Source organism: Ceraceosorus guamensis (genome assembly GCF_003144195.1).
Source record: "Ceraceosorus guamensis strain MCA 4658 unplaced genomic scaffold IE81scaffold_4, whole genome shotgun sequence".
Classification (NCBI taxonomy): domain Eukaryota; kingdom Fungi; phylum Basidiomycota; class Exobasidiomycetes; order Ceraceosorales; family Ceraceosoraceae; genus Ceraceosorus; species Ceraceosorus guamensis.
Genome location: NW_020289999.1, coordinates 387,378 through 411,615, shown reverse-complemented (window position 1 = coordinate 411,615; position 24,238 = coordinate 387,378). Strand labels below are relative to the sequence as shown.

Genomic DNA, 24,238 nt, shown 5'->3' with positions numbered 1-24,238 from the left:
AACAGCTCAAGGCTCAAAAGTGCTCCCGGCGCGTGGATGCGTGCACGCGGCGCGCGTACTGATCTTGAGTGATTTTGGATGCTCATTAGAATACAATCTTGAATCAAGTACCACAAATATTGTGATGTGTGACATTCGATTCTCTCACAACTGAATCTTGAACACTTCATTTGTCTCCCCGCGATTACTGAGCGGAACTCCAAATCTTGAATTGCGATCGACTGTCGCGTACATACAGAATGAATCGAGAATTCGACCATGCAGATACAAAGGTCAAGGGGGGCTCTGTCGAAATCAAAATTGTTGAATCGGCGCACGCAGCACGAACCCTGCAGCGTGCATGACCATCACGCGGCGCGTTCACGGCTGATGAGCAAACGACATCAGGTTTCAAGCGTGCCGAATCTGGACGCTATGGCAAAGCCACGTGGTTGGCACTCCCGCGGCTCGAGAGCCTGCGGATTTCTCTTGCTTCTTGGCCGTGCATACATGCTGCAGAGCTAGAAACCAGTCACGACTTCGGTCAAACGGGCCTTGCCTTCACATTCAACACCACAAAACAATCACCTAGCATCAAGTTCTGCTCTGCTTTGCACAACGGGACCAGAGGTTTCAACCGTGTAGGCTCTTCTCCACACCGAATCCATCATTCTAACGTCACCGACTGAACTTTGCAAAAAAAAAAAAAAATGGTGAGCAATCGGGGCGAGTCGAGGCTTTTCATCTCGCCCAGCGACACGTTAGCTGATCCACTGCCTTCCCCCCGCTCTCTATCTGTTCACCTCTAGCCTGCTGCACCCAAGGTCGCTAAGAAGAGCGTGGGCGAGAAGTACTTTGTTGTGCGTACATGCGCGCATTGCGGTCGGCCGCAGAATGTTCGCACGTTGACCAGGGCAGGGCTCACACGTGTAAATCTATTCTGCCCTCACAGGACTTCTCCGGCCCCGCTGCTGACGGCATTCTGGACGCTGCTACTTTCGAGAAGTACCTTCACGATCGCATCAAGGTGGAGGGCAAGGCCGGACAGCTTGGAGATGTGGTCAAGGTGGCTCGTGAGGGCGAAGGCAAGATTTGGGTCACCACCACTATTCCCTTCTCCAAGCGTTACCTCAAGTACCTCACCAAGAGATACCTGAAGCGCAACCAGCTCCGTGACTGGCTCCGCGTTGTTGCTACCTCCAAGCAGGGCTTTGAGATCAAGGTGAGTCAATTGGCAAAGCTGGCGTTGCTGGCCTAGCGGATCGCGGGTTGTGTGGACCAGCTCTAGAGCACTCGCACATGGCCTAAGGTTGAATGGCTCGCATTTTTGGTTCACATCTTTGGGCCTTGCGTGCTGATCACTACTCTCTCCTTCTCGCGTTTCACAGTTCTTCAACGTGGCCGGTGTCGACGCCGACGAGGAGGAGTAAAATGGTGATCAATCTGCCCTAGCAATGTGATGTCTTCATCGTCTTGCAGCACCACGCTGTGAAGCTCGTCTTTCTGCTCATACTCGTGCTCACTCGGCTGGCTCTGTTCGATCCAAAGCCGCAAATGATTAGATACCTGCGGCAGCCCATTCTTTCGCACGTCATGGCATTTTGAATGTGCTGACCAAGCTTTGGTGGAAGACGTGAGAGAGATTGAGACGGATGGCGTACTGCAGTTCGTCCACTCATCAGACTCAAGCTCGCAAAATCACATTCAGATGGACGTTCGAGACACGTGGTGAAATGATTTCATCGCATTGCGATGCATTGATCACGTCGCTTTGGCTTTGGCTTTGACCTGCTCCTTGAGATCCTTTGCCTGGTCTTTGGCGTCCACTAGTGCGGCCCTGCCTTCATCTGCGATCGTCGGTCTTGAATCTGAATCGACGCAAATCATATGTGACAGGAACGTAAGGGCAGCGTGAGCGTGAGCTTGGGCGTTAGCAACGGCGGGTGCAAAGAGGATGAGTGCGCGTCGGTGCGTGCGTCTCGCACAGGAAGAGACTCGTGACTTTATTGCGCGCCGAGCTCGGTCATCAGCGTGGCTACGCAATGACCGAGCATGACAAGTTCTTTCGAGCTCCATTCATCCCGCACCCTTTTCTTTCCAGAGGCGCGCTCCATCTTTGCTAGCACCACCAACTCCACCAACTCGCTGCTAAACTCCACTCACCCTTGTTAAACACACCCTTGTCCATCTCTTTCGGATCCGCTACCGCACCTCCCGCACCGCCGTGAGCAGCAGCATTAGCGATATCAGGATCAAAAGTGCCTCTAGAGTCGACTTTGAATTGTTGCAGGGGTGGTCCGAAGAGGTACGCGCCCGATACTACGCCTACCAGCGTTGCCAACAAGATGGGCGTCACCCTTTGTTGAAACGACATGGTCCGCGCACACAAGGGTCACCTGTCCTTATGGAGCGAATGCGCGGAGGGGTCGAGGGATGAGGATTGCGCGCTTTCAAAATGTGGCGCCCTTCGATTGCGTTTGCTGACTCGCAGATCGCGAATGAGGATAACGTAATCGGGCGTGCAACACCGGCGATTGCGAAGGTCGTTCCTGGCCGGACAAGGAGGAGGGACGTGGGTAGCCAATCTCGGGCGCCCTTTTGGCGGACTAGGCACTCTACAGTGATGCTGTATGAGCGCTCTTTGCACGCTTCCTTGGATTGTTTTGAGAATCGAGATGTCCCGTGGGCAACAGTGAGGCAGTGATTGTGATTGATGAAGTGAGCGAGCGCCTTGTCACATGCTAGCTGCTGGTGTCAACTTGCGATCTGACTCGGCTGCTTGTCGAGCTGACTCAACCAGGACGGGGGGGCAGGTGGAGGGGCACGTGACCGGCCCCAACATGCGGCGCACTTGCACGCAATTCGAGACGCTTCATCACCACCACGGCAGCTAGCGCAAAATCAAGGATCATCCGCAGCAGAAATAATGACATTCATTGATTCTCGATCGACTCGTGCAGCTAAAGAGGGCACGCAAAAGCACAGGCGAGGTAGAAGCTAGAATTACTTTCTCGAATACGAGAATGGGCCTGAAATGGAGATATGGCGGCGGCGCTGGGGAAGACTTCGGAATCGCGAGGATTGGCACGCGCGACACATTGGCAAGACAGTCACGAGGGTGGAGGTGGGAGAAAAATGTCCGTAGTGGTTGAAGTAGACCACAGCGAGTGATTGAATGAGTGAATGGATGCGATCGGATCGGCAATGCGGCCTGGAAAAGGCTCGCCGCCCACTGCGAATGCGGATCTGTGAGATGATTGAAATGCGGCCAGCGCCAGGGGCTTGCTTGGGTAAGAGACTTGATTGTTCGGCCACGGCACCTTATAATGATCTAGTTGTGACTTGTCAGGCTCCAGTTGTCGATGGGGACATTGGGTGGCTCCTTATTGTCAGCATCGTTCAAGTTCGACCACTGAGGCTGCCACAAGACCTGGATCGACTGAGCATCACCGCCATCCAGAGTGATTGTCAGAACGGATCTCCCGGGCATGGGCTGATCACCTTGCTCTCCGGGTGTAGTGTTTGGATCTGTGCCGTAGATACGCGTGGGCTTTTGCTCCGGGTTGCCACTGAACGAAGTGACGCCGAAAGTGGCGGTGGCAGGCGAAAGAATTTTGACGATCATCGTCTGCTTGTCGAAGCGGGCGATGAGCGGAGCAGGTCCAGCGACAGTGTTGCCTCCCCATGCGTTGGGGTCAGTAGCGTTCTCCAAGGTGAGAGTTGCGGTGCGGCGATCAGCGGACAACGTGATAGTCGCATTGGTCTGAACGCGCCACTGGATCTTTTGGATGCCGCCGTTCGCGCCAATGTCATCCTGGACCAGGACTTGCCGTCTGCCGTTGAGCATCCGGATTCCTCGCTTGACGGTGTTAGCCGGGAATGCTGAGCCGGAGTTGTTGTATGCAGAGCTCATGTCCGTGGAAAAGTATGCGACATCGTTGGTGCCCGGCGTGTAGCTGACGCTGTTGGACTGCTTGGCACCAGTAGTCTCAAACTTGTTGATGGGTTGGCAATCTGGCATCTGGTTCTGGTCATTGATCACCAGCGTATTCTGACCCTGAGTGGCCTTCTTGTAGTACCCCCAACGCAGTGCGGTAGGCACCTCCTCCCTGAAGTAGTCGGTGGAGAGGTAGTTGCCATTGCCAAGCTCACCGGCCCATCTGGTGCCAAGTGCGTCGATGACAAAAGTACCAGCATCGAGATCTCCATGAGTCTGGTGTCCAGTCAAATTGGACGACTTGATGGCCGCATACATGCCAGTAAAGTCAGTCCACGAAGAGCGCATCGAAGCCCAAGAACCGCGTCCGTCGTCAAAGTACCTGTCAAGGTCCAGGCCGTTCCAGAATGCTCCCTTGGTGGACGGATCGTACCAGAACATGCTGAGCGGATCAGCTGCATCTGCGCGGTCGCGTTGGAAGAGGGCGTAGAGAGGATTGTTTGACAAGGCGCCCCACAGGAACATGCCGTTGGCATTGGTCGAGAATTTGTTGGGTCCATTGTCACCGTAGAAGAACATGGAAGCCATGCCCGAGACGTACATGTGGAAGTAACCCGTCTTGGACCAGTTGTTGTTGGCAGCCATCAAGCCCTGATCGCTTCCTGTAGCAGTAGTCAGGGCTGAGACTGCACGAGCCTGAGCATTGGTACCGAAATACCAGTAGTTGGGCGTCTCGCTCCAAGTTCCATCCGAGTATACACCCTGCATGCAATTCTGCTTCATGTTGTCGAGCACATTGTTGAAAGTCTGGGACACCAAGGTCGAGATCGTAGTGTTGCCACCATCGTCGCCAGCAATGGCAAGAGCTCCAAGCAGCAAGCCAGAGTTAGAAACGCAATTCCAATTGCCGAATCCATTCGCGGGCAAATGCCACCAACCGTAGTTACCGCCATCGTTCTGTCCAGTGTAAGCATTGTTACCGAAGACGAGGCCATTGGTTGCTATCGCGTTGCGGAGAGTGGCTCTTTGGTCGTCCGTCCAAGCATCGTAGAGCCAGTCGTAACCGATGGCAAATGCAGTAGTGGCCTCAGCAAGATCCAAGAAGTGGTTGGCATTCCAAATCGAGCCATCGGGGGCGCCTTCACCCCAAGGGTATTGAGGATTGTTGCCTGCAGCCGTGTTCAGCTCGGACCAAGCGCGGTCACGCCACTTGGTGTCGCCGCCACTCATGTGGTATGCGTAGGCAAAAGTCTTGACGCGCTGCTGAAGCTCACGAGCAGGGTCAAGGATACCACTTCCTGTGAAACCACCGTCAATGCTGTAGTTGGTAGGAGGAATAGGGAACCACGCGGTGGCGTTCTTGAAAATCGTGTCGTTCCAGACGGTCAGGTAAGCATCCTTGCTGATCTTGCCGGGGAGGTCTTGCCATTGTTGCTGGGTGGTCATGATACGAGGATGAGAGCGCAGATTTTGAAGGGAGCCGCCATTGAAGGAGTCAACCTGGTAGCCGTTCGACGCCGAGGGAGAGCCCTGAGTGGCGCTGCTCTTGAAGGAGGGATTACCATACGCATCGGTACCGTGATATTGAAGGTCGTCCACGTTGCCACTGGCGGCAGCAGCACTGGCTCTTTGCAGAACATCGCTGCCGACGAAGGAGGGCTTGTCGCCGCTGGTAGAATCAGTCCATCCAGACTTGGAAGAGCTCGCCGAACTATCCTTATTGGCAGCGCGCGAACCGAAGATGCCGCCGAGAACAGCACCAGCAATGATGAGGAGCAGGAGCGGAATACCGATCTTGATCCATTTGCTCACACCCTTCTTCTGCGGTGCGTACGAGTATTTTTGGGCTGCGGCAGAGGCTGGAGCGCCGCGCGATTGCGGGAGGAGGGAATCGTCTTCGTGAGCCATTGTGATCTCGATAAGGTAGGGCGGGCTACAATGGAGATACGGTGAAGAAGATTGCTGTGGGCAACCCGAGTGAAAAGGAGTTTGCGAGGCTGTACATCCCACAAGAGCTGCCAAAAGACAGGCGCGCAATCGTTTTGGGCCAAGCAACTATACTCCGCACATTCTCGATGAGCCGAACATGTCGAACGGCCGAACGGCAGGCACAATGAGGCGGCCTATCCTCAGCGAATCTCGAATTGGCCCACCAACCTCCCCAAGCATGCTCTGCTGACATTTCCCGCCAGCAGTCAGGTTGCCGGCGCCCTTGATGAGGTGCTGTATATGCTCGCCTACTGAAAAGGGTTCAAGGTCATGCGATGCGATGACGACCTTGCAAAGGCCGTGCCGCTGGTGCCAGCCCGTTGAACTGGAAGGCCGCGAACGGAGGAGAACTCCGTCGCCATCAACCTTGCCCTTTGCGAGCAGACTGTCGCAATGCCTTGGCAGGTGCCAGTCCCTGCAGCTCCGTGGCTTTGCATGACCAAGTCGTGCATGAGACGAGCGGAAGTTCAAGACCCGCTCGGATCACGGGCATGCATGCACTGCAGGTGCAGCTGCTAGAAGCGCCGCGGCGTGGGTGTCGCGCCCAGCCGCGCGGTCTGCATCGCGCATGATGCATTCGACGCTGCGCGCCTGCATGGCTCGGCACAGCGTGCGTGCGCCCGACAGGGGCTGCCCTGTCACGCCGGCCGGCCGCCAAACTTTGCGATTTGAAACCGAATCTGAATAAAATCAGGCGACATGTGGCAAACTTGGCCACCCAGTCCCGCCCAGCGAACATCCGAAGGGTGATCAGGGTTGAAGGGACTCGCCTAAGAGTGTGAGGCCCGTCGACCCACACCTGACTAGCGAACGATGTGCTTATCTGACCAGCACAGAGGCCAATCGCGGCACCATCTTGCCTCTGAATCGGCGGACTTGCGCGGCCGCTGAAAAGCTTGGCTCTGCACATGAAGTCGGCGGGCCAAGCCTAAATGCTTCCGTTGATGGATTGAGAGCATATGGCCACGCTGCTCAAGCGGTCAAGCATAGGGCGCTGTAGATGATCCGCTCCGGTCGCCTGGGTACAAGATTTATCTCATCTTTGGAGCCAGAGCAGCGGCCAGAATGACCTCGAAGCGCTGGGCTTCGATTCCCAAAGCCGATAGGCTGGGTCGAATTCCAGGCTGACTTTGAGCCTTGCCCTAGAGATGACACCACCACTCTCCACTGAAGCTGGCTCTCTTCTTGTCCACGTGCACCATCCCAGTCGTCTATGCTGCGAACAAGTCGTACTCACCTGCATTTGCGCGAGGTTGACCGGGTGTGGGAGGAAAGTCGCTGTAAGGAGTGTTGAGCGCAGCGCTGGACTGGCCGTAGTGGTGCGCCTCGGAAGGAGCAAACATGCTGGATTGCTGATCATCGTACTTGTAGCCTCCTCCATAGCTGCCTCCAGATACGCCTCCACCGTAGCCGCCTTGCGAGTGACCGTATGTTCCCTGAGAGCCGTGGCCGTAGCCATCAGAGCCATGTTGCTGCTGCTGATAGTAGGCGCTGGCTTGCTCGTACTGGGACGCATTGGAGTGAGCATAAGGCTGCTCAGGCGGTCTGGCGTACGACATGGTGTTCTAAATGCGAGGCAGTCGAGATGCTGTGGCAGAAGAGCGAAGGGAGGGGGCGGGTCGAAAAGACCAAAATGGCAATAGGAGACGGCCCTGCGCGACGAAGAGTTGCCCTGGGAGTGTGATGATGTCGCTAGTCGCGACGCTCTGTTGCGCGCAGTGTGGAGCTGAGAGAGGAGGTAAGACACAACGAAGAGATGGTGAAAGCTGACAGCGAAGCGGTGGAAGATGGAAGGAGTGACGAAACACGAACGCGTGCGAAATGCAGCATCAACCTGTTTCTCAGACCATCAAGACCGAGCTGCAACGGTCGGTCATTCAATCATTCAATCTTGAATTCATTTCGCACTGCACGGCCGTTCATTGTTGTGGTGACCTGCTGTCTGCCTTCATTGGTTCCAATTCGCGACAGGCGCTAGCGCGCAAGATTTCCACGCAGCAGCGGCTATCGCAAGGCAGAGAGGAGATGTGCAGGAAACGAGCGGCATCACGGCAGCCATCAGGGAACCAAAAGTGTCATTCACGACTTGTTACAATCGATTTTGCACCTTTGAATCGAAGGTAGCGCGATTAATCAGAAATTGAATGCAACACGGCTGACCGCCGATAGGGCGCAATAAGCGTGCATCTGCTCAGTGCTGGTAAAAGCAGCAGAAGCTGATGCCGACGCGACGCGGAGGCGCGTTCGGCCCCAGAAGAGAGCTCGTAAGGGGTGCTGCATGGGCTTTTGCTGCACGACGTGGACACAGGAGGTGCATGGTTGAAATGCTCTACATGCATGTAATCCTTGTTCAGCCTGCGCCGCGGGAAACACCATGGCATGCAGCAGCATTGCTGCTGGATGCGCGCTCGTGAGACTCATGAGAATCAGGTGCATCGACGAGACAAGTCAGGTATGTAGGTGCTGTATACATGCCAGGGAACAGCCATGGCATGCATGCATGCTCGGCAGGTCGACAGCTTCTAAGCTCAAAACTAAAAAGACTCGTGACTGCTCAAGACGCCCAATTTCAGTCTTGCATGTCAATCGTGAATACTCTCCTGAACAGCGTCGCTTTGGCGATGCATGTCAAGGATTCGCATGGCAACTTGGGCTGGGCTGGGCTATTCACGGTTGCTCGAGACTCGTGCCTCTTTCTTGGCTGCGAACCAATCCATGCGCTCTCGCGGGCGCCGGAGGGTGAATTCTTCCCGAGTCAGCTACCGCGGTGGCTGTCGCAATCTGAATGCAGATGCGAGGAGATCAAGGCCTCATCAAGCTGATGCTGCAGCAGCGGGGAGCTCTTTGCGCGCAGACTTGGAACAAATCGAGATGGTTTGAGCGCTCCTTGAGACGGCGGGATCGAGGCGTTCAAAATTCACATTCAAGATTCAGGTTCAACATTGAATTTCAATTCTTCAATTGGCTTCATGGTTCGCGTGAAAGTGTTTTTGATCGCTCCCCTTGGACAGTCTTGACTCTCGAGTCTCATCAGATTTCTTATGCAAGAGAGAGAATGTGAAAGCGAGGGATTCACATCGCCTCTGAAGAGTGGCGCAGATCGCTGACGGTACAGGTTGCCGGTGGCTTGGGCGTAAGCAGCGCTTGTGAGGTTGGTCCTTCCATTCAAAATTGAGCTTTACTGAGCCTCGACGTTTGACGACCAAGAGAGTTTTGTGCGAAAGCGCGTCGTGCGTCAAAAGGAAGTTGAGTTACGAGTCAGATGCATGAGTCTTGCTTGAGTCTTGGGTCTTGAGTCGCAAGTCTTCAGTCATAGTCAAAATCTTGAATTCAAATTCTGATTGCCAGATTCGTACCACGTGACTCGCACCGGTTCTCGTCCGTCGTCCGACGCCAAATTTGGGGCCGACGCAGCGAAGGAGGGGCTCCACTTGCTCAGGCCGATCCGCACAAGGTCTGCCGTTGCTCACCTTTCCATCATCTCCACCATATACAAGGCTATCAGCTATCAGCATCCTGGTGATTTCATCAGTCTCGAACGAATAGCGAAATAGAACAACATGTTCGGAGGTACGTTCATGGTCAAATGAGCACGCTTGTGGCGCAGTCATATTTGCATTACTCCACGTTTCCACCCGCACTTGGACTATGCTCATGACATTCAATCTTGCTTCGTCCAGGTCCTCCACCCCCACCAAGCGCGCTGGAAGTGGCAGCAATGAGAGCGCGTGCGCATGCAACCCTCAAAAGCTTCGTCACATACGCCGCCGGCCTCTATGCCAGTGAGTGTTCTCGACGTGATGTGATGCCGCCCTCGGATTCTGGGCATGGAGGTAGCTGAGCAGGCGACAAATTCACCCCACATAGCTCCCTACATCTTTCACTACATCGGCAAGCTCTTGCGCTAGATCAATGAATGGCGCGCTCAACGAAGACGAAGAATAGGATTCGGCTTTCCGTTGCGCATGCGACAAGGAACACGCATACAGTGGAGAGCTGAGATGCCAGGCTCGACGTTATCATGCTTGGTCGTTTGGTGAGAACGGAGGACGAGCAAAGGGAGGAAGACGTGGGCGAAGGACAAAGACGACGTAGCAGTTGCAAATGCAGAAAGCGATTCCCTCTTCAATCAAATCCGATCAGGCTTCCAATTGATGCTCCTCGCTCTCGTTCGCCATGGCGTGCTTCACAGTCACAACGAAGCAGGGCAAAAGGGAGGCTAGTCACCTCGCATTTGGCTTTTGCCGAGGCGTCAGCGGGCATTCTGCATGGCGAGATAATAGGGAAAGGGAAAACAAACCGGGACAGATTTGGACGTCTGGGGCAGTTGATCGGCCGCTTGACTCACATGAGCGAAGAGTTTTAACTTGCCTCGTCGAAATTTTGCCTTTCCTCTGGCCGTGAACAGAGCAGGGTGTGAAAGGGACTTCGACGCAGGCGTGAGCCTTTTCTGTCGATGACCGCGAAGCCGAAGGGGGTAAAGTTCGACTCAGGTGTGCTTGTTGGACATTGCAGCCCGCACGGCACGGGAAGGATTGTCGTAGCCAGAAACGTCTCTCACTGATCAGGAATTGAATCGCGCAACATTCAAAGGGACGATATTATCAGACGAAAGTTTGATACGATCCGATTCAAGGCGAAATAGACGCAAGTGCGGTTCCAAGAGGCGCGCTTGTAGACGCTGAAGAGGTATTGGCGACGAGTCGAGTTTCGTCAAAGTGGAAAGCAAAGGCATCAGAAGCTGTACAGATGGGAGGGGGCTGTTGAAAGTGTCCAGAAGCGACTGCGGCAGAATGCAGCAAGCGCACAGGCTCCATTGCGGTTGGAACAGACTTCGTACGCGTCCACTAACCTCGAGCAAAGTGTGGGCTCTAGGCAGTGTAGATGTTGTTGGTCTTGACGCGCGTGTACCAGTGCTCGATTCTGCTCTTGAACCGCCAAGTGAGGAAGTAGGCGTAGACCTGCAATGCGAAGTCGGCCAGCAAGCTGAGCACAAAGGCAACGTAGAGGCTGTGAAATCCAGCCGAGCACATTCCGGTTGGCATGCCTTTGGAGTCTGCCGAACCGTAGCCCGCTTCCACCGACTCGCCCCACAACTGCCCGCCATTGTTGCACTCCCAGATGATCTTGTTCTGCTGACGATCCAGCTGGAAGATCATAAAGCCGGCGCGAACAGCGGTGACAATCAGCAGCAACGGCCACAAGAAGAAGCATAGTCGGCTGAACATGTAGGAGTTGTTGGAGAAGCCGATGATGCAGATGATGCAGATGGACATGATCGCCATTCCGATACCACCGTAAATTTGCCATCTATATAGCATCCGCAATGGTGGCGAAGTCAGCTTAGACTCGTCTGGCCCATTCGTTCTAGTTGACTCACTCAGGGAAGTTGAAGAAGAGGTACATTCCAGAGTTGAAGAGCAAGATAGAGCCAGCCAAGTTGTATAGCTGCACCGCCACCACCAAGTCGTTGAGTGCGTCAGCGCACGCTCGCCAGAGGAGAATACATTTTACAGAAGACTCACAGCAATGAACACGAAGAGAGCAATACCTCCCGCCCCTGTATGCAGATGGTGTGCGTCAAGGTTAAATCAGCGACGAATGCCTCTTCAAGTGTGTGGCAGTTACTCCGTAGAGCCCCGTTATGGCCCAACGACTGTTCTTTCTATCGCGAGCTTGATATAATTAGGGTCCACACGTCCATTGTCCAATCTTCCACGTGCAGGCTGACACAAGGCTCGAGATCTACGTCCTCGTGCGCTTCCACCATGTTCCACCTGCCGCAAGGCATCGCCACTGCTACTCTCGTCTTTGTCGAGTATCAGGCTTTCCCACCATCTCGACATCATTCCATCCACATGAGCGAGGGCCCGTGGCTGCCGCATTATTCGCGTTCCTGACATGCGTCTACTCACGTAACGGGAAGACTGAGGCGTTCAGAATGCATGGCCGTCAGTGACTGCTGTGGTGGACAGTGCCTCCGCTTTGGGATCCTGGACTCACTAAGCAAACAATTGTCACACCTGTGAGCGGAGGAAAGGGCGATAAAGGCGCAAATGCGGTCAGTCCGTCGGTTCAGCGGGCGATGCTGCGATTTTGTGGACGCAGCCCCTCGACGCACCACATGGTTGCCAAAGTGACGCTTTGCTGAGTGTTATGCTGCGGTGCTGCTCAGCCGAGGCTCCAGGTTGTCTCGTCGCGCCGCTGAGTAATGTAGGCCCACAAACGAATGCTTCGTCAATTTCCCTAAACAAGGAGTATTGAACAGGTCGTGAAAGAGCACGTTAGAGTACTCTGGGTGCGTCAGATGTCGTGTCGTAGATACGTGACAAGCTCGTGAGATATCGTGAGATGGTGGGTCGTAAAAGGACTTGAGAGGGGAAAGGGGGGACGTTGGGTGGGTGTGGGGTGTGGTGAAGGTCGGAACTACGCGTGGATTGTTCGTCCTGATCGATGAATGTATTCACTTCACGTTCATTGCCGTCGTCCATCGCCCGTCATCCCACCCGCCGCCGACGCCAGACGCCAGGGTCGACCTCTCTGGTGGGATGCACGCCTGCTGCCTGCAGCGCTTCCATCCATCCATCCATCCTACCAAAGGCGCCCGAGGGCCCACCCTTCATGCTGCGAGTCAAAAGTTGTGAGTCGTGACTCCTCCTTCCGGTACAGCACGAAATCGCGCGCACGTTTGCCCACCGCGCTTGTAGCGGGCGAGCCCAAATTTCGGGTTCGAGCCCCTGAGTGTGACCTAGCTTGCGCCAAATGAGCAGCGCACTCGACCACTCACTCTGACTGCTGCTGCTGCTGCTGCTGCTGCACACACGCATCGCTGCTGCGCGTCATCGGCGCACGCTAAAGGGGGAGGCGGCAAAAGGTGAGCTCACGTGAGTGATCCTGTGCATAAGACTCACGTGATCGTCGAAGGTGCCAAGCGTGCCGCACGCTCGAATCTTGAATCCAACCCCGCGTAATCGTGAATTTGCGAGGACGTCGTTCCAGACGTTCAAGGTTCGCAGCAAGGCCAGGCAAAAGCGGGCAACATTTACATTCACGTTTCTCGACGTGCTCGCCGTGCTGCATCGTCAATCTCTCGAGTCAAGCGACTCAGCAAAGTAATCAACAACCCCATCCCCTCAAACGCTCTCGTATTGCTGCTGACGTATCGCTATCCCACGCCTGCTGCTGAAAGCGGTGCTCATGGGAAACAACAATGTCCGCAACGCAAGCGAGAGAACAATCTCGCAGCGCGTCCAGAAATGACAGAATGAGCGACGAGGAGGGACGATCAGATGGCTCGTCGCTCTCCATGCCACCCGAGGATGAGGAGAGCGTGGATGGAGAAGGAGAAGAAGGAGATGAGAACGACAAGGACGAGGTGGATGAGGCCATGGAAGTGGAGGACGGCGAACCGGATGAGGAGGACGATGCAAGAGAAAACGGCAGGGCGGCAATGATTTCGGATGATGACGAAGACTCCGCGAGTTCCGCTCCGCAGCGTCCTCGCACAATTCGGCGAGAGAAGAGAGTGGTGAGCACTCCGGCGGATACGCCTACTCCTCGCACGCAGAGCGGCAGACCTGCTCGAGCGGCTGTTCGGAAGCCTGTCATCGACTCTGGTGACTATGGTGAAGATGATGACGAGGAAGAAGAGGAGCAGGAGGAGGAAGAAGAGGAAGAGGAGGTGCTGTTGGAAGAGGAAGACGAAGAGGATCAAGACGGCGAGGAAGACGAATTAGAGGATGACATGGCGGCGGACAGCCCTGTCCCTTCACGCCAATCCAAGTCCAAAGCGGATGCTTCCAAGCAGGATGTGCAGCAAAGCGGTGCAAGTAAGGCTCTCCGCATTAGACTCAAGATGAGCCCCTCCAGACCCGCAAGCACGGCCTCAAGCGGTGCCAAACCCAAGACGAAATCGTCGAGCAGCAGCAGTGGAGGCTCCAAGCTGCGTTTCAAAGCTGGCAAAGAAGCGGATCCCAAGAAGCGCAAGCGTGGTAAGTACACGTCTGAACGATCTAGCCAAAGCTCCACTAGCGTCTACCTTCAGCCTATGCTTACACCTCCATTCATGCGCTTCGACAGATGCAGAGTCAGGATCGGAGTCCGACTTTGATACCTCCATCGCAGGCTTGGGCGACGGACTCCCAAAGACCGCCCGCCAGCTGGCCAGAGCGAATGCCCAAAAAGCAGCGCAAGCGGAGGCCGGGGCGGAAGGCCGAGAAGGAAGCTGGACTCCTCCTCCTGAACTCGGCGGGGAGCCTGCAGAAGAATTGATGAGCTTGCCGATGGGTAAGTAGTCTGTCGGCAATATGCCTTGCTGCGTTGGGAGAGCGCTCACAAACGTCTTCGTCCGATACAATGCCACGTTGGCAGAGGATGAGAATCATCCTTTGAGAAAAAGAAGAACTGAAGCAGAGGAAGCGCTCCGAAAGAGCGAGATCAATCGCAGAAGAAAGAATCAGAGCGAGCGGAAGCTCGAGGATGAAAAGATTGAGGTCAGTGACGGCCCCACTCACGAACTCGTGTGATGTAGCGCTGTAGAAGCTGAACCAATTGTTCTGCACCGTACGTTCCCAGACCATCAATCGCCTTTTGAAGCGTCAAGTAGCTCGCAATGCTAGCTCTAAAGACGAAGAAGACCCTGATGACACAGGCGCAAATGCAGGTTCAAGATCCGGTCTGCGAACGCCTGCGGAACGCAAAGATGAGCCTACACAGATGTTTAGGACAGTCATTGGCTACACTCGTACGCTTGTGGGCGTGCCGCTGCCTGCTCAGTCCCAGCAAGAGAGCCCGTATCAGAAGCGATGGAACGAAGTCTTCCCCGACTTGGGCGTCAAGAGGGACCATGCTCAAATACAACAAGCGACGGAGACGAACACTTTGTCAACAGCTGCATGAATTGCACGTTGCGTTGCTTCTTGGCATAAAGATGCTCTCAGGTAATATCAGATGGATGCAGACGAGACTAGCTCCTCGCCTAGTGATGGTATGGAGGAGTAACTTCAGACACGAGCTGGTTTGCCTTCTCCACGGCATCCAGCACATCTTGAGGCAGAGGACCCTTCTCAAAGTCGAGCAGATTCTGCTCGATATGCTTCAAGCTCGACGCGCCAATGATGCTGGAGGTGCATGTCGAACGAACATTAAGCCAGGTCAGCACGGGTTCCTGCGTCTGAAGAATGAAGACCAGCATCGATCTGGACTCACATTGCGTCTCCATGGTCGGGCGTCAGCTTGGAGTGGTGCTGCATCCAGCGCAGGGCCACCTCGGCCAAGGAAAAGTTGTGCTTGTCCGCGGCGGGTCGCAGAACTTCCAACGCATCAAAGAAGGGCTTCTTGAAGTATCGCTTCCGGTACATCTCTCCCTGCTTGGTGTTGGCATCGAAGCGAGACCCCTTTTCGATCTTGTGCTCCTGACTCTCTTTGTCATCGCTGTCCTCCCACTTCAGGTTTCCAGTGTAGAGCCCACCGCCCAGTGGATTGAAAGCGTAGACTGTACAACATCAAAGCGATAGGCGCTCATGCTTGTCACAATCAGATTGTGCGTTGGCAGCTGCCACGACATACTCACAGGCAATACCATGCTTGCGCAACACAGGGAATAGCGGCTGTTCTGGCGAACGAACAACAGAGTTGTAGATGCCCTGCGAATAGAAATAGAGAGTCAGATTGAAGCGTTCTTCACACGTCAGCAAGGGTAAACATGCGAGGCGCATCACTCACCTGGTACACGCTGGGCTTGACGAACCCATTCTTTTCGCAAATGGCAATGATCTCCTCGACCTCTTGCGCGGTGTAGTTGGAGATACCGAGCCTTTTGAATTTGCCCGCTTTGTACTCTTCGTTCAACGCACCTAGCGTCTCGGCGAAGGGAACATCGCGGTCTGGACTGTGCAGGTAGTATAGGTCGACACAATCTGTTTGAAGAGCTTTGAGCGAGTCTGCCAGGCAACGATGGCTGAGTGATCGGGGCGTCAGAGGAAAGGTATGGGCTGTCAGCATTCACGTGACTGCCCCGCTAGCACACTTTGACATCGCTGCTCCGCGACTGCTGCGCTCACACCTCTGGCGCCGTGTGGTCGTAAGCTGCGCCATCCTTGTGCAAAGGTCGACGTCTGGAAGGAAAGTTTTTCGTAGCGATTTGAAAATGGGAAGAAGCCTTCAATCGACCCAGGTTCTCCTCGCTGGTGCCGTTGCCATACACGCGCGCAGTGTCCACCTCCTTGTGTCCGTGCTTTGCGAAGACGTCGAGAATGGCTTGTTGGTCCTGGAGGCCGTGCACCCGCGCTTGTTCTTGACCCGCGGCGCCGAATGTCATGGCGCCGAAAACGACTTTGACTCGGGTTTGAGATGACATTGTGAGATGTTCTTGGTGGGTCAAGAGGAGGTGATCGCTTCGAATGATTTGCGATGAGGAATGGCCAAGTTCAGCCGACGAGGGTGAGGCTCGGAAAGATCTTTGCTGGAAACGGATGGGGGCTGCGATGGTTGAGAACGTGACAGATGGGCTTAATGTATTCACCTTGTGCCCGCAAGGCCCCATTGTATGCGTTGCAAGAGCGATGAGGACTAAACGTCAGCTGACACCCTCCCCTCGACCCTCCGCTGTCGAACGCGACAAGACCTCAGAAGAGGAAGCTTGAGCTCACACCGTTGACTTCCTGGCGCCGCTCTCTCTCGCACACGCCTCCACTCTACAAAGGTGATCCATTGCGATCCACTGGCTGATAATTGCGAGGAATTGACGAGTTTGTGCCCATGCAGCATCTTGAATTCATTGTGAATGTTGACTGCGTGCAATTAAGAATAAGCCCCGGATGCCGCCCGGCCGATCGTTGCATGTGGAGGGCGATTTGATTGTTGCGCGGCGAATCCGGCCCCGAAGTCCGATAAAAGTCGAGAATAGTCAAGAGTTGGCTGCGTTTGCCGCGCGTGCTGCTGCCGTCGCGAGTCACAGTGTTGTTCTCGCGGGTGCGGCGCGCCACGCTTGTATGTTTGCAGCGCGCCTCAAGCAAGGGGGCGAGGCTGGAGACGCATCACGCGTCTAACGGACGACGGCTTCACCTGCTGGGCGTCGACGATCATCACCCACCGGCGTGCATGATGCCCATCATTCGCTTGACGCTTACGGCCTGCTGATCTGATCGTGTACAGCGCTCCATCGTTGATCAGGCACCGCTTTCGCTCGTGGGCGTACGCGCAAGATGTGGGAGCCAGGCGCACCCATGCAGATACGCAGCCCCAGCCCGCAGGCAATTTTGAACTCATGATTGCCTTTGCACGACAGGCAGACCCGTTCGGAACGCCACTTGAAACGGCCAGCACAGTCACGAGCACCACAACAGCTTCTTTCGCTCGCACTCATCGACCGTGACCGTGCCGAGGTGTCGGTCTACCGTTCGCCAGCGCCGAGAGACCACCTCCCTGCAGTCGACCGCGTACCGCCAAGCGCGAGCTGCCGCATGATGGTCAGCCAAAAGCTGTCTGTCGATCGCGTAGTCACCGAAGCATGATGAGGTCCACTGATGCGTTCTTGAGACAAGATGCGAACTAGGCACGCCGCTCCCCGCCTCCGGCTGTCCGAAAGCAAATCTTGGACTCGGGACGGCGTTGGTATGCAGACTGCACGAGGACAAACAAGATCTGGATGAGGTGCCGTCGCCCGTCGAGGCGAGCAGCGGTAGTGAGAGAGCCTCTTCACCTGTGACGCCTTGACCGCTGACCCTACCGGTCTACCTTCAGCAGGCATGTTGATGATCTCGCTCGACTCGAACAAGATGCGAACAATGCTTGAATGCGCTACAATGCAGTAGCATGCACACTAGACACTCAGCATCGGCAATCGTCAATGCTCTTGCCGTCTCGCACCCTTTAGCAAGCGCCGAGAGTCTGTTATTTGCGCACATACACGAGGTCGAGGATCACCATCGTCTTTATCCATGCCCACACCATTTCCTGACCTACTCTCTCACCACCTTCTCCGCCCTCTCGATCGCATTCGGTCTTCTTCGTTGTCCCTTGGTGCTCACTGCTCTTGCCCAACTCATCCGGTCTCTTCTTCTCATCCATATCCTCTTAGCCGCAGATCGACGAAGCCAATCACCTCGACCGACGTCGCCGCTTGCTCAAACTCATATCACGATCGACCAAGTCACGACACTCTTTCAACTCTTCACAAGCGCAGTATCCCCCCGACGACTTTTATGCATTGTAAGTCTGCTATATCCACACAAATCCAGGTCTTCTACGCCCAGACTGGCTCAACAGTCAGACAACCCGATCGCGCTCGCAGTGAACTTCCGATGGTCCAACCAAACGGGCCGTTATGGCTCCTCGACGCCAAGCACTTCTTCGACAATGTCTACTCCATTCATCCCCTCTCTCGTCGGTCAGCCACGGCAGGCACCGCGGCCAGTGCCTCGTCAAATACCACCCTTAGTGGCGCGTCTACATCCAGCTTGGCCATTCTCGCCGTCGGCTTGGGAGCCTTGATAGTTGCGCTTGGCCTGGGAGGCTACGTTCTCATTCAGTACCGCAAGCGAAGATTAGCACGTGGCACTACCAAGAGCAAGTTGAATGTTAGCGCGCCGACACTAAAGTTTGCGCCTCGTCATGCCGTAGCCAACGGCGTGGATCTCAAGGACATCTCAGAGAACCAGCGAAGGGTGATTGGAACGCGTGGGGTCAGACCGATGGCTGTTGTAGAGCCACTTGGTCCCTCGGTGCATGGGCCAGACAGCAGTCGGTGGGATTTGGGAGGATACTCTACCAGTACCAGCTCCGGCGGCAGCTCGGGTCCTATGCCGGCCAGCTCGTCCGCAGGGACACGCCGACGCTCACACAGCGCACCGCGCCGTAGAGACACGGAGAGCCCTCCGCCCGCTCTGCCCGAGCTGCCTATCGCCATTGTCAAGAATCAGATGGGAGAGGTGCCCGCACATATGCGGACAGCACGAGTCAACAGGGTCGCCATTCCTAGCACGCTCATACGTTCGCTGGGCGACCTGCCCACGCTACCTCGCCCTGCACTGGACATCTCTTCCGACGCCGAATTTGACCGTGAACCTGGCGCGCAGGCACTCGGGGAGCAGAATCGAGCCGACGAGGGCAGCTACACTCCAGTCTTGGCCCTTGCGGCGGATCTCGAGAAGCGCGAGAGCCCGGAAGGCGGCATCGCAAAGGGTGGTATCAAGCTGGACCTCGAAGATGAGCTGGACTTTGAGATCGAACGGTCAATGTGGCTTGCGACCACGCTGCAGAATGCATTCTCTGGTCGCAACACCCGCTCGTCTCCAGACATGGAAGCTGCGAGACAGCCGTCCCGCACATCTGTAGCAGCGTCCAGCGCCCTGTCTCGCAGCCGCACATCCGTCATTTTCCAACAGATCACCGGGCACTTTGATTCAAGCAAGCCGCCTGTCATGTCAATGACCAGCCTCGCGCCATCTAGAGATGCTCTCCCACCGATGCCAAGCCGTTCAGACATGAGTCTGACACCAATGGCAGAAGCACCATTCAGGCCCTCGATCGACTCGCGCACGTCTCGCGGTGGAACCACGTCTACGGGAAGCAGTGTCTACATGTCCGCGGGCGAATCTAACAGAACTTTCCGTCACGACTCCAACCCGGAAGCTCTTCCGCCTCTCCCTTCGCTCTCCACATCCCAATTTGGCGTCCGTGGTCCGCACCAGGGCAATTATGCTCGATCTGCTGCAGGACAAGGTGTGTCTGCTATCGGCCTGCCCATGACAAAGCTGCCATCCTTGACCTCGAATGGTAGCTCTAGCGTGGCGCACGTGCCTGGAGCCTTCCGACCATTAAGTCTCGGCCTTGGCAAGAGCAGCAGCAGCAAGTCAAGCCTCTCCCTAGGCGCTGCCATCTTTTCAGAAGCTCGATCATCTGTCTGGCACGGCTCAAATGCGAGCGGCAGCGAGGGAAGTCTCGTCGATGCGAGCCTGACGGTGGTACCCACCATGGGTGGTGTAGCGACAATCGCGCGATCCGAATCTGACAACTCTGCTACGCTTTCCAGCGTCGAGACCAGACCGAGCGAAGACATCAGCGGAAGCACCACCGCGCATGCAAATACGTTCTACAGCACTCCCCCGAGCTCGACGCACTCAGCAAGCTCGGATTCCGATGAGGAGAACGATCTGAACGGTGCAGTCGTAACACAAGCGGCCAAGAGCGTTGCCATCTCCAAGATCGCACCGTCCGGAGGTCCTCGACGTGTACCTGTACCTGCAGCTGACCCTCGGAAACCTTTGCCGCTGATTTGCGAAGACCCGGAGCCTGTCAATTTATCTGCGAAGAGGCCATCAGCGATCATCATCTCCAACAGCGACGATGCTCGATCGAGCTTGGATACACGCAGTAGAACCAGTATCAGCGCCCCGCAACCCAGCGCTCTGCCGAACATGGTACCCTTCATGACGCCGTATCATCGGGCATTCTTCCCCGACGAGCCCACGGAAGCATCCGCTGCTTCGTCGAGCTCAGTCGACGTCAATGCTCTGAAAGTTCACCATTCTGGCGAGGCAAGTGCTTCTCGTTCTAGCTTTAGCAGCTCCATCTCGCCCCCTGCTAGTCCGCTCTTGGCTCAGCTTGGAAATGAAGGCTTCCTACCAACGAGTCCAGCCAATGAAAAGCAATCCTTTGGCAGTTCCTTGGTTGCGCGTCTCAAGCGAGGCCGAGCACCTTCCAGTTGCCCACCTCCTCAACCTCGTGAGAGCATCAATGTCGCTCCAAGCATCAGCAAGGTGATGGAGCAGCAAGCAAGAGCGCAGGAGGAAGCAAGGCTAAGCAGCGCCGTGGTCTGCACTCCGAAACTCTCGCCCAAGCCCGACTTCTCACCAGCAAATAGCAGCCCCTACACTCGCGAAGAGTGGGCTGTATCGACGAGCGACTCCCCGGATGCTCGAGCAGCCGCGGTCTCCTTCATGCTCCGTCCCTCCATCGAAAGTCTGAATCGGACGAGAGCTCAGCAGAGATCCAGCTTTTCACGCCACGACGCGAACGTGCTCGAACGGGCGGGCTTGGGCATTGATGAGCTTGCAGTATCCAGGTCCAGTGTCCACTCCGGGCGCACCTCTAGCACGTCCCGGGCCAGGCCAGAAAGCGAAGTCATTTCAACGGCGTCGCCCATCATGCAGCCGGCTAAGTGGGAGGCAGAGCAGGGAATTACTGGCATTCAAAGACCACTTCCAGCGATCTCTCCGTCGGAGCTGAGTGTTAGTTTAGCTGCAGAGCATCCTAGTACGGGCCGCATGAGCCCCCTGGCTACCTTTCAATCACGCTTCTCGGACTCGCTCTCGCGCCGTCCCAGTCTTGTCGCCGCTACGCCGGTCTCGGCCACTTCACCAAACATGTCATCGTCAGCGCTCTCGCCACGCACTGCGACCAACGGCGCGACATGGAGCTCCAGTCCTCAGCAGAATACGACATCGCGACAGAGCGCCCTTCTCGCGAGCCCTCGTTCCGATTATAATGCAGACACCATATCCATCACCAGCTCTTGTGTGACAGGTGGAACGGACGCTATTGGAGAGGCGCTCGAAGATGCACAGCATCACCGTGCACGTCTTTTGCAACGGGTGCAGCAGAATGCTGCGCTGGATCGCAAGAATGCCTCCACCAGCTTGGCACTCCGCAATGTTGCCACGTCGATGCCCCCGTCTCAATCGTCGTTGTCATCTCGTAAACCATATCATCTCAGTGTCGCAGTGTCGAGCAGCGCTTTGCCTACCAACACCCTGGTCGCGCCCTTGACACCACCACTCACACCACAAGACCCGCTGACTACGAGCACGTCGGCATCGACGATGAAGCCTTCAGGACCGCCACCAGTGCCGTCTCTTCCCGAGCCTGCGCATCTGCACGGATCACGCGCAAGCAACAGCCCCGCGACAGACTGGTCAAGCGCCAGTGGAGGTGGGACAAAGAGCAGCAAACTGCGCCCATTGAGCCTGATGGCCACAGCCTCGGTGTTGGACGCGACCTCCTTTAGCAATTTCGGCATGCCCGCATCGTTCCCGGCAGGCGTTACCTCTGCATCTTCCTCTAGCGGCTCCCTGTCTTCTCAGATCACCTCGATGCCCGTAGCCAAGCGCACCGGAAGTCGAGGTGGTGTGCTTCCCGTTGCAACCGACGCCGCTTCCCCTAGCTTCTTCTCCAACAGGTCCGAATCTTCGCCCAGGCCTCCTTCCACATTCTTCCCTCGCGATGATCCGAACGGCCCGCCAGCGTTTGCTAGCCCCACCCCATCGAGCACGATCGGAGCTCGCTCTCCAAATTCTTCTGTCCCCCCCGTCCGAAGCTTTCCGGATAGCATACAAAGCGTCACTGCTTGATGCTACTCGACTCTAGTTTGTAGCCCAGTATATCGATGAACCGCACGAAGTACGACTGATCTCGGACCAGACGCATTATCCATATCACCTTACCATCCTTACTGTACTGCCATGTTGCGCCTTACCTGCCCACGACCGAATATATGTGCTAGTGAATCACCACGACAGTGCGATGAGTCTGTGCTACTTGCCTGAACATTGACATTGTTTTGGGAAACGTGCGTTGAGCTCGTGAATACGTGATGGGGTTTGCGAGGTTGGGACAGGACAGCTGAGCATTGAAGTGTCTAACAGCGGTATGTTGAATACTGTTACAAGTGTTTACGCATGTGGGAAGGTTCTCGGGAGGCGGGACCAAATTGTAAGTGCCACGGCCTAGACGACCTGCTCCTTAGCTGGAGAAGCAATGAGCGCGAGATCAGCGTGCGGGACAACAATGGTGAAAGCAGACCGATCATGGCACTCACGGAACTTGAGACGAGGACCGTCTTGACCGATGCACATACCACCAAGCTTCTGTCCGATCTGCACAGCCTCGTCGATGCTCTTTCCGAGGATCAAAGCGCCGACAACGCCCCCCGCAAAGGCATCACCAGCGCCGTTGGTGTCCACGATCTCCGAAGCGGGAATCTGCTTGGTCGGGATGGTTCTTGGCTTGTTGCCTCCCTCGACCAGAATGGTGGGCTCAGATCCGTGGGTGATGACCACCGTGCGAGGCTTGGAGATCTCGGATGGAGAATTGGCAATCGCCTCTGCGATGGCTGACAGGTCCGTCGTGCCCAGCTTGTGAGCCTCGGCGTAGGCGACAGCCTCAGACTCGTTGCCGATGACCAACGAGGCGTAAGGAATGATGCTATCAAGCTGCTGAGTGAAGAATTGCGGGATAAAAGGGGCTGAAAGGTTCAAGGAGAAGGGCTAGAAAAATGCAAGAGTGATCGATTAGCAAGCGTTGTGGGGGCGTGTGTAGGGGAGATGCACCACGAGAGCGCAGGTGCTGCAAAATGTCACTCACCACACCGATCTCCTTTGCCTTCTTGGCCACAATCAGACCAACCTCGGCACCGTGAGTGACGAAGAAGCCGCCCATGTAAAAGAATTTGGCATTGTCGGTGAGCTGCTTGACCTCTGGCGTCTCGAGGTGAGCCTTGTCGAACTTCTCGGCTGCTCCGAGACGCGTGACGAGGCTCCTATCGTGGCCCGTGATGACGACGGCGCAAGAGCCAGTAGGGTGGTCAGGGGTAACTTGGTAAGCGCTTCTGAGGCCCTCGCGGTCATTGGCAGCTCTGAGTTGTTGAGCCAGATCGTCGTTGCCAACAGCTCCGAGGTAAGCGGTGGACTTCTCGGGGAGAATGTATTGGGCAGCTCGAGCAGTGTTTTGAGCTGCACCTCCAGCCACATATTGAACCTTGTAATTCTGCACAATGTACTCGTAGATGCTCTCGTGCTGAGGCTCTACCAGAATGGCATCGTTGGACTTGAGGTTGTACTTCTTCAGCACTTCCTCACCATCGCGAATGGACATATCCAGCAGCGGGTTGCCAAAGGCGACGAGATCGTATTGACCAGGCATAATGGGCAATATCGAGATGTGATGAGAAGTGCTAGCAGTGAGTTGCTCGGGACTCTTGCAGGTGGGTGGTGGTGGTGGTGGGAGTGGAGCAAGCGATTGCTTGTTGGCTGGCAGGCAGTCTCAACGTTCTTCTCGCAGCTGCATGCACGTCTCGCTAGAGAGCTCCGTGCGCACCGCAAATCACGAATGTGAATGTGAGCGAAGGCATCAACGCACAAGCCACGCACTTGGGCAGGAAGGCATGCAGGCGTGCCAGGCCACGTGCCCGGCGGCCCCTTCTTTCCTTGCGCCTACAACCAACCTGCCCGCCTCCGACCCCGAAAATAGCAGAGGACTTGCTGCATGTTTCAAATTCTAATGTTCGGTATGACGGACAAGAAACGGAAGTCACCCCCCAACATGCTGCATCCCAAA

At 55.7% G+C, this 24,238-nt stretch overlaps 7 protein-coding genes across 7 annotated transcripts; 3 read left to right on the top strand and 4 right to left on the bottom strand.

Moving 5' to 3' along the window:
* Positions 1–364: 364 nt before the first annotated feature.
* IE81DRAFT_319986 (ribosomal protein L22e) lies at positions 365–1,768 on the top strand. The gene is made up of 4 exons (XM_025512885.1): positions 365–692; positions 789–839; positions 932–1,201; positions 1,368–1,768. Exons 1-4 carry the CDS (start codon positions 690–692, stop codon positions 1,407–1,409), a joined length of 366 nt encoding a protein of 121 aa, XP_025372845.1. The 5' UTR covers positions 365–689; the 3' UTR covers positions 1,410–1,768.
* A 1,121-nt stretch (positions 1,769–2,889) lies between these two features.
* IE81DRAFT_319985 (hypothetical protein) lies at positions 2,890–7,752 on the bottom strand. Its single transcript, XM_025512884.1, has 2 exons — positions 7,143–7,752; positions 2,890–5,775 (listed from the first exon to the last, which is right to left on the bottom strand). Exons 1-2 carry the CDS (start codon positions 7,462–7,464, stop codon positions 3,311–3,313), a joined length of 2,787 nt encoding a protein of 928 aa, XP_025372844.1. The 5' UTR covers positions 7,465–7,752; the 3' UTR covers positions 2,890–3,310.
* Positions 7,753–10,516: 2,764 nt separating this feature from the next.
* IE81DRAFT_319982 (hypothetical protein) lies at positions 10,517–12,125 on the bottom strand. The gene is made up of 6 exons (XM_025512883.1): positions 12,027–12,125; positions 11,909–11,928; positions 11,821–11,832; positions 11,431–11,465; positions 11,286–11,353; positions 10,517–11,215 (listed from the first exon to the last, which is right to left on the bottom strand). The coding sequence occupies exons 1-6, from the start codon at positions 12,029–12,031 to the stop codon at positions 10,777–10,779; spliced, it is 579 nt and encodes a 192-aa protein (XP_025372843.1). The 5' UTR covers positions 12,032–12,125; the 3' UTR covers positions 10,517–10,776.
* A 743-nt stretch (positions 12,126–12,868) lies between these two features.
* IE81DRAFT_165829 (hypothetical protein) lies at positions 12,869–14,944 on the top strand. The gene is made up of 4 exons (XM_025510572.1): positions 12,869–13,896; positions 13,991–14,191; positions 14,276–14,397; positions 14,480–14,944. The coding sequence occupies exons 1-4, from the start codon at positions 13,116–13,118 to the stop codon at positions 14,801–14,803; spliced, it is 1,428 nt and encodes a 475-aa protein (XP_025372842.1). The 5' UTR covers positions 12,869–13,115; the 3' UTR covers positions 14,804–14,944.
* On the bottom strand, positions 14,883–16,262 carry IE81DRAFT_285338 (Aldo/keto reductase; the record flags this gene model as incomplete). The annotated part of the gene is made up of 5 exons (XM_025511633.1): positions 14,883–15,024; positions 15,113–15,398; positions 15,477–15,549; positions 15,629–15,863; positions 15,967–16,262. The coding sequence occupies 5 exons, from the start codon at positions 16,260–16,262 to the stop codon at positions 14,883–14,885; spliced, it is 1,032 nt and encodes a 343-aa protein (XP_025372841.1).
* Positions 16,263–17,749: 1,487 nt separating this feature from the next.
* Positions 17,750–22,420, top strand: IE81DRAFT_165690 (hypothetical protein). The gene has a single exon (XM_025510571.1). It carries the CDS (start codon positions 17,845–17,847, stop codon positions 22,252–22,254), a length of 4,410 nt encoding a protein of 1,469 aa, XP_025372840.1. The 5' UTR covers positions 17,750–17,844; the 3' UTR covers positions 22,255–22,420.
* A 10-nt stretch (positions 22,421–22,430) lies between these two features.
* On the bottom strand, positions 22,431–23,908 carry IE81DRAFT_308826 (Ribokinase-like protein). The gene is made up of 3 exons (XM_025512383.1): positions 23,267–23,908; positions 22,722–23,169; positions 22,431–22,649 (listed from the first exon to the last, which is right to left on the bottom strand). The coding sequence occupies exons 1-3, from the start codon at positions 23,822–23,824 to the stop codon at positions 22,630–22,632; spliced, it is 1,026 nt and encodes a 341-aa protein (XP_025372839.1). The 5' UTR covers positions 23,825–23,908; the 3' UTR covers positions 22,431–22,629.
* Positions 23,909–24,238: the final 330 nt, after the last annotated feature.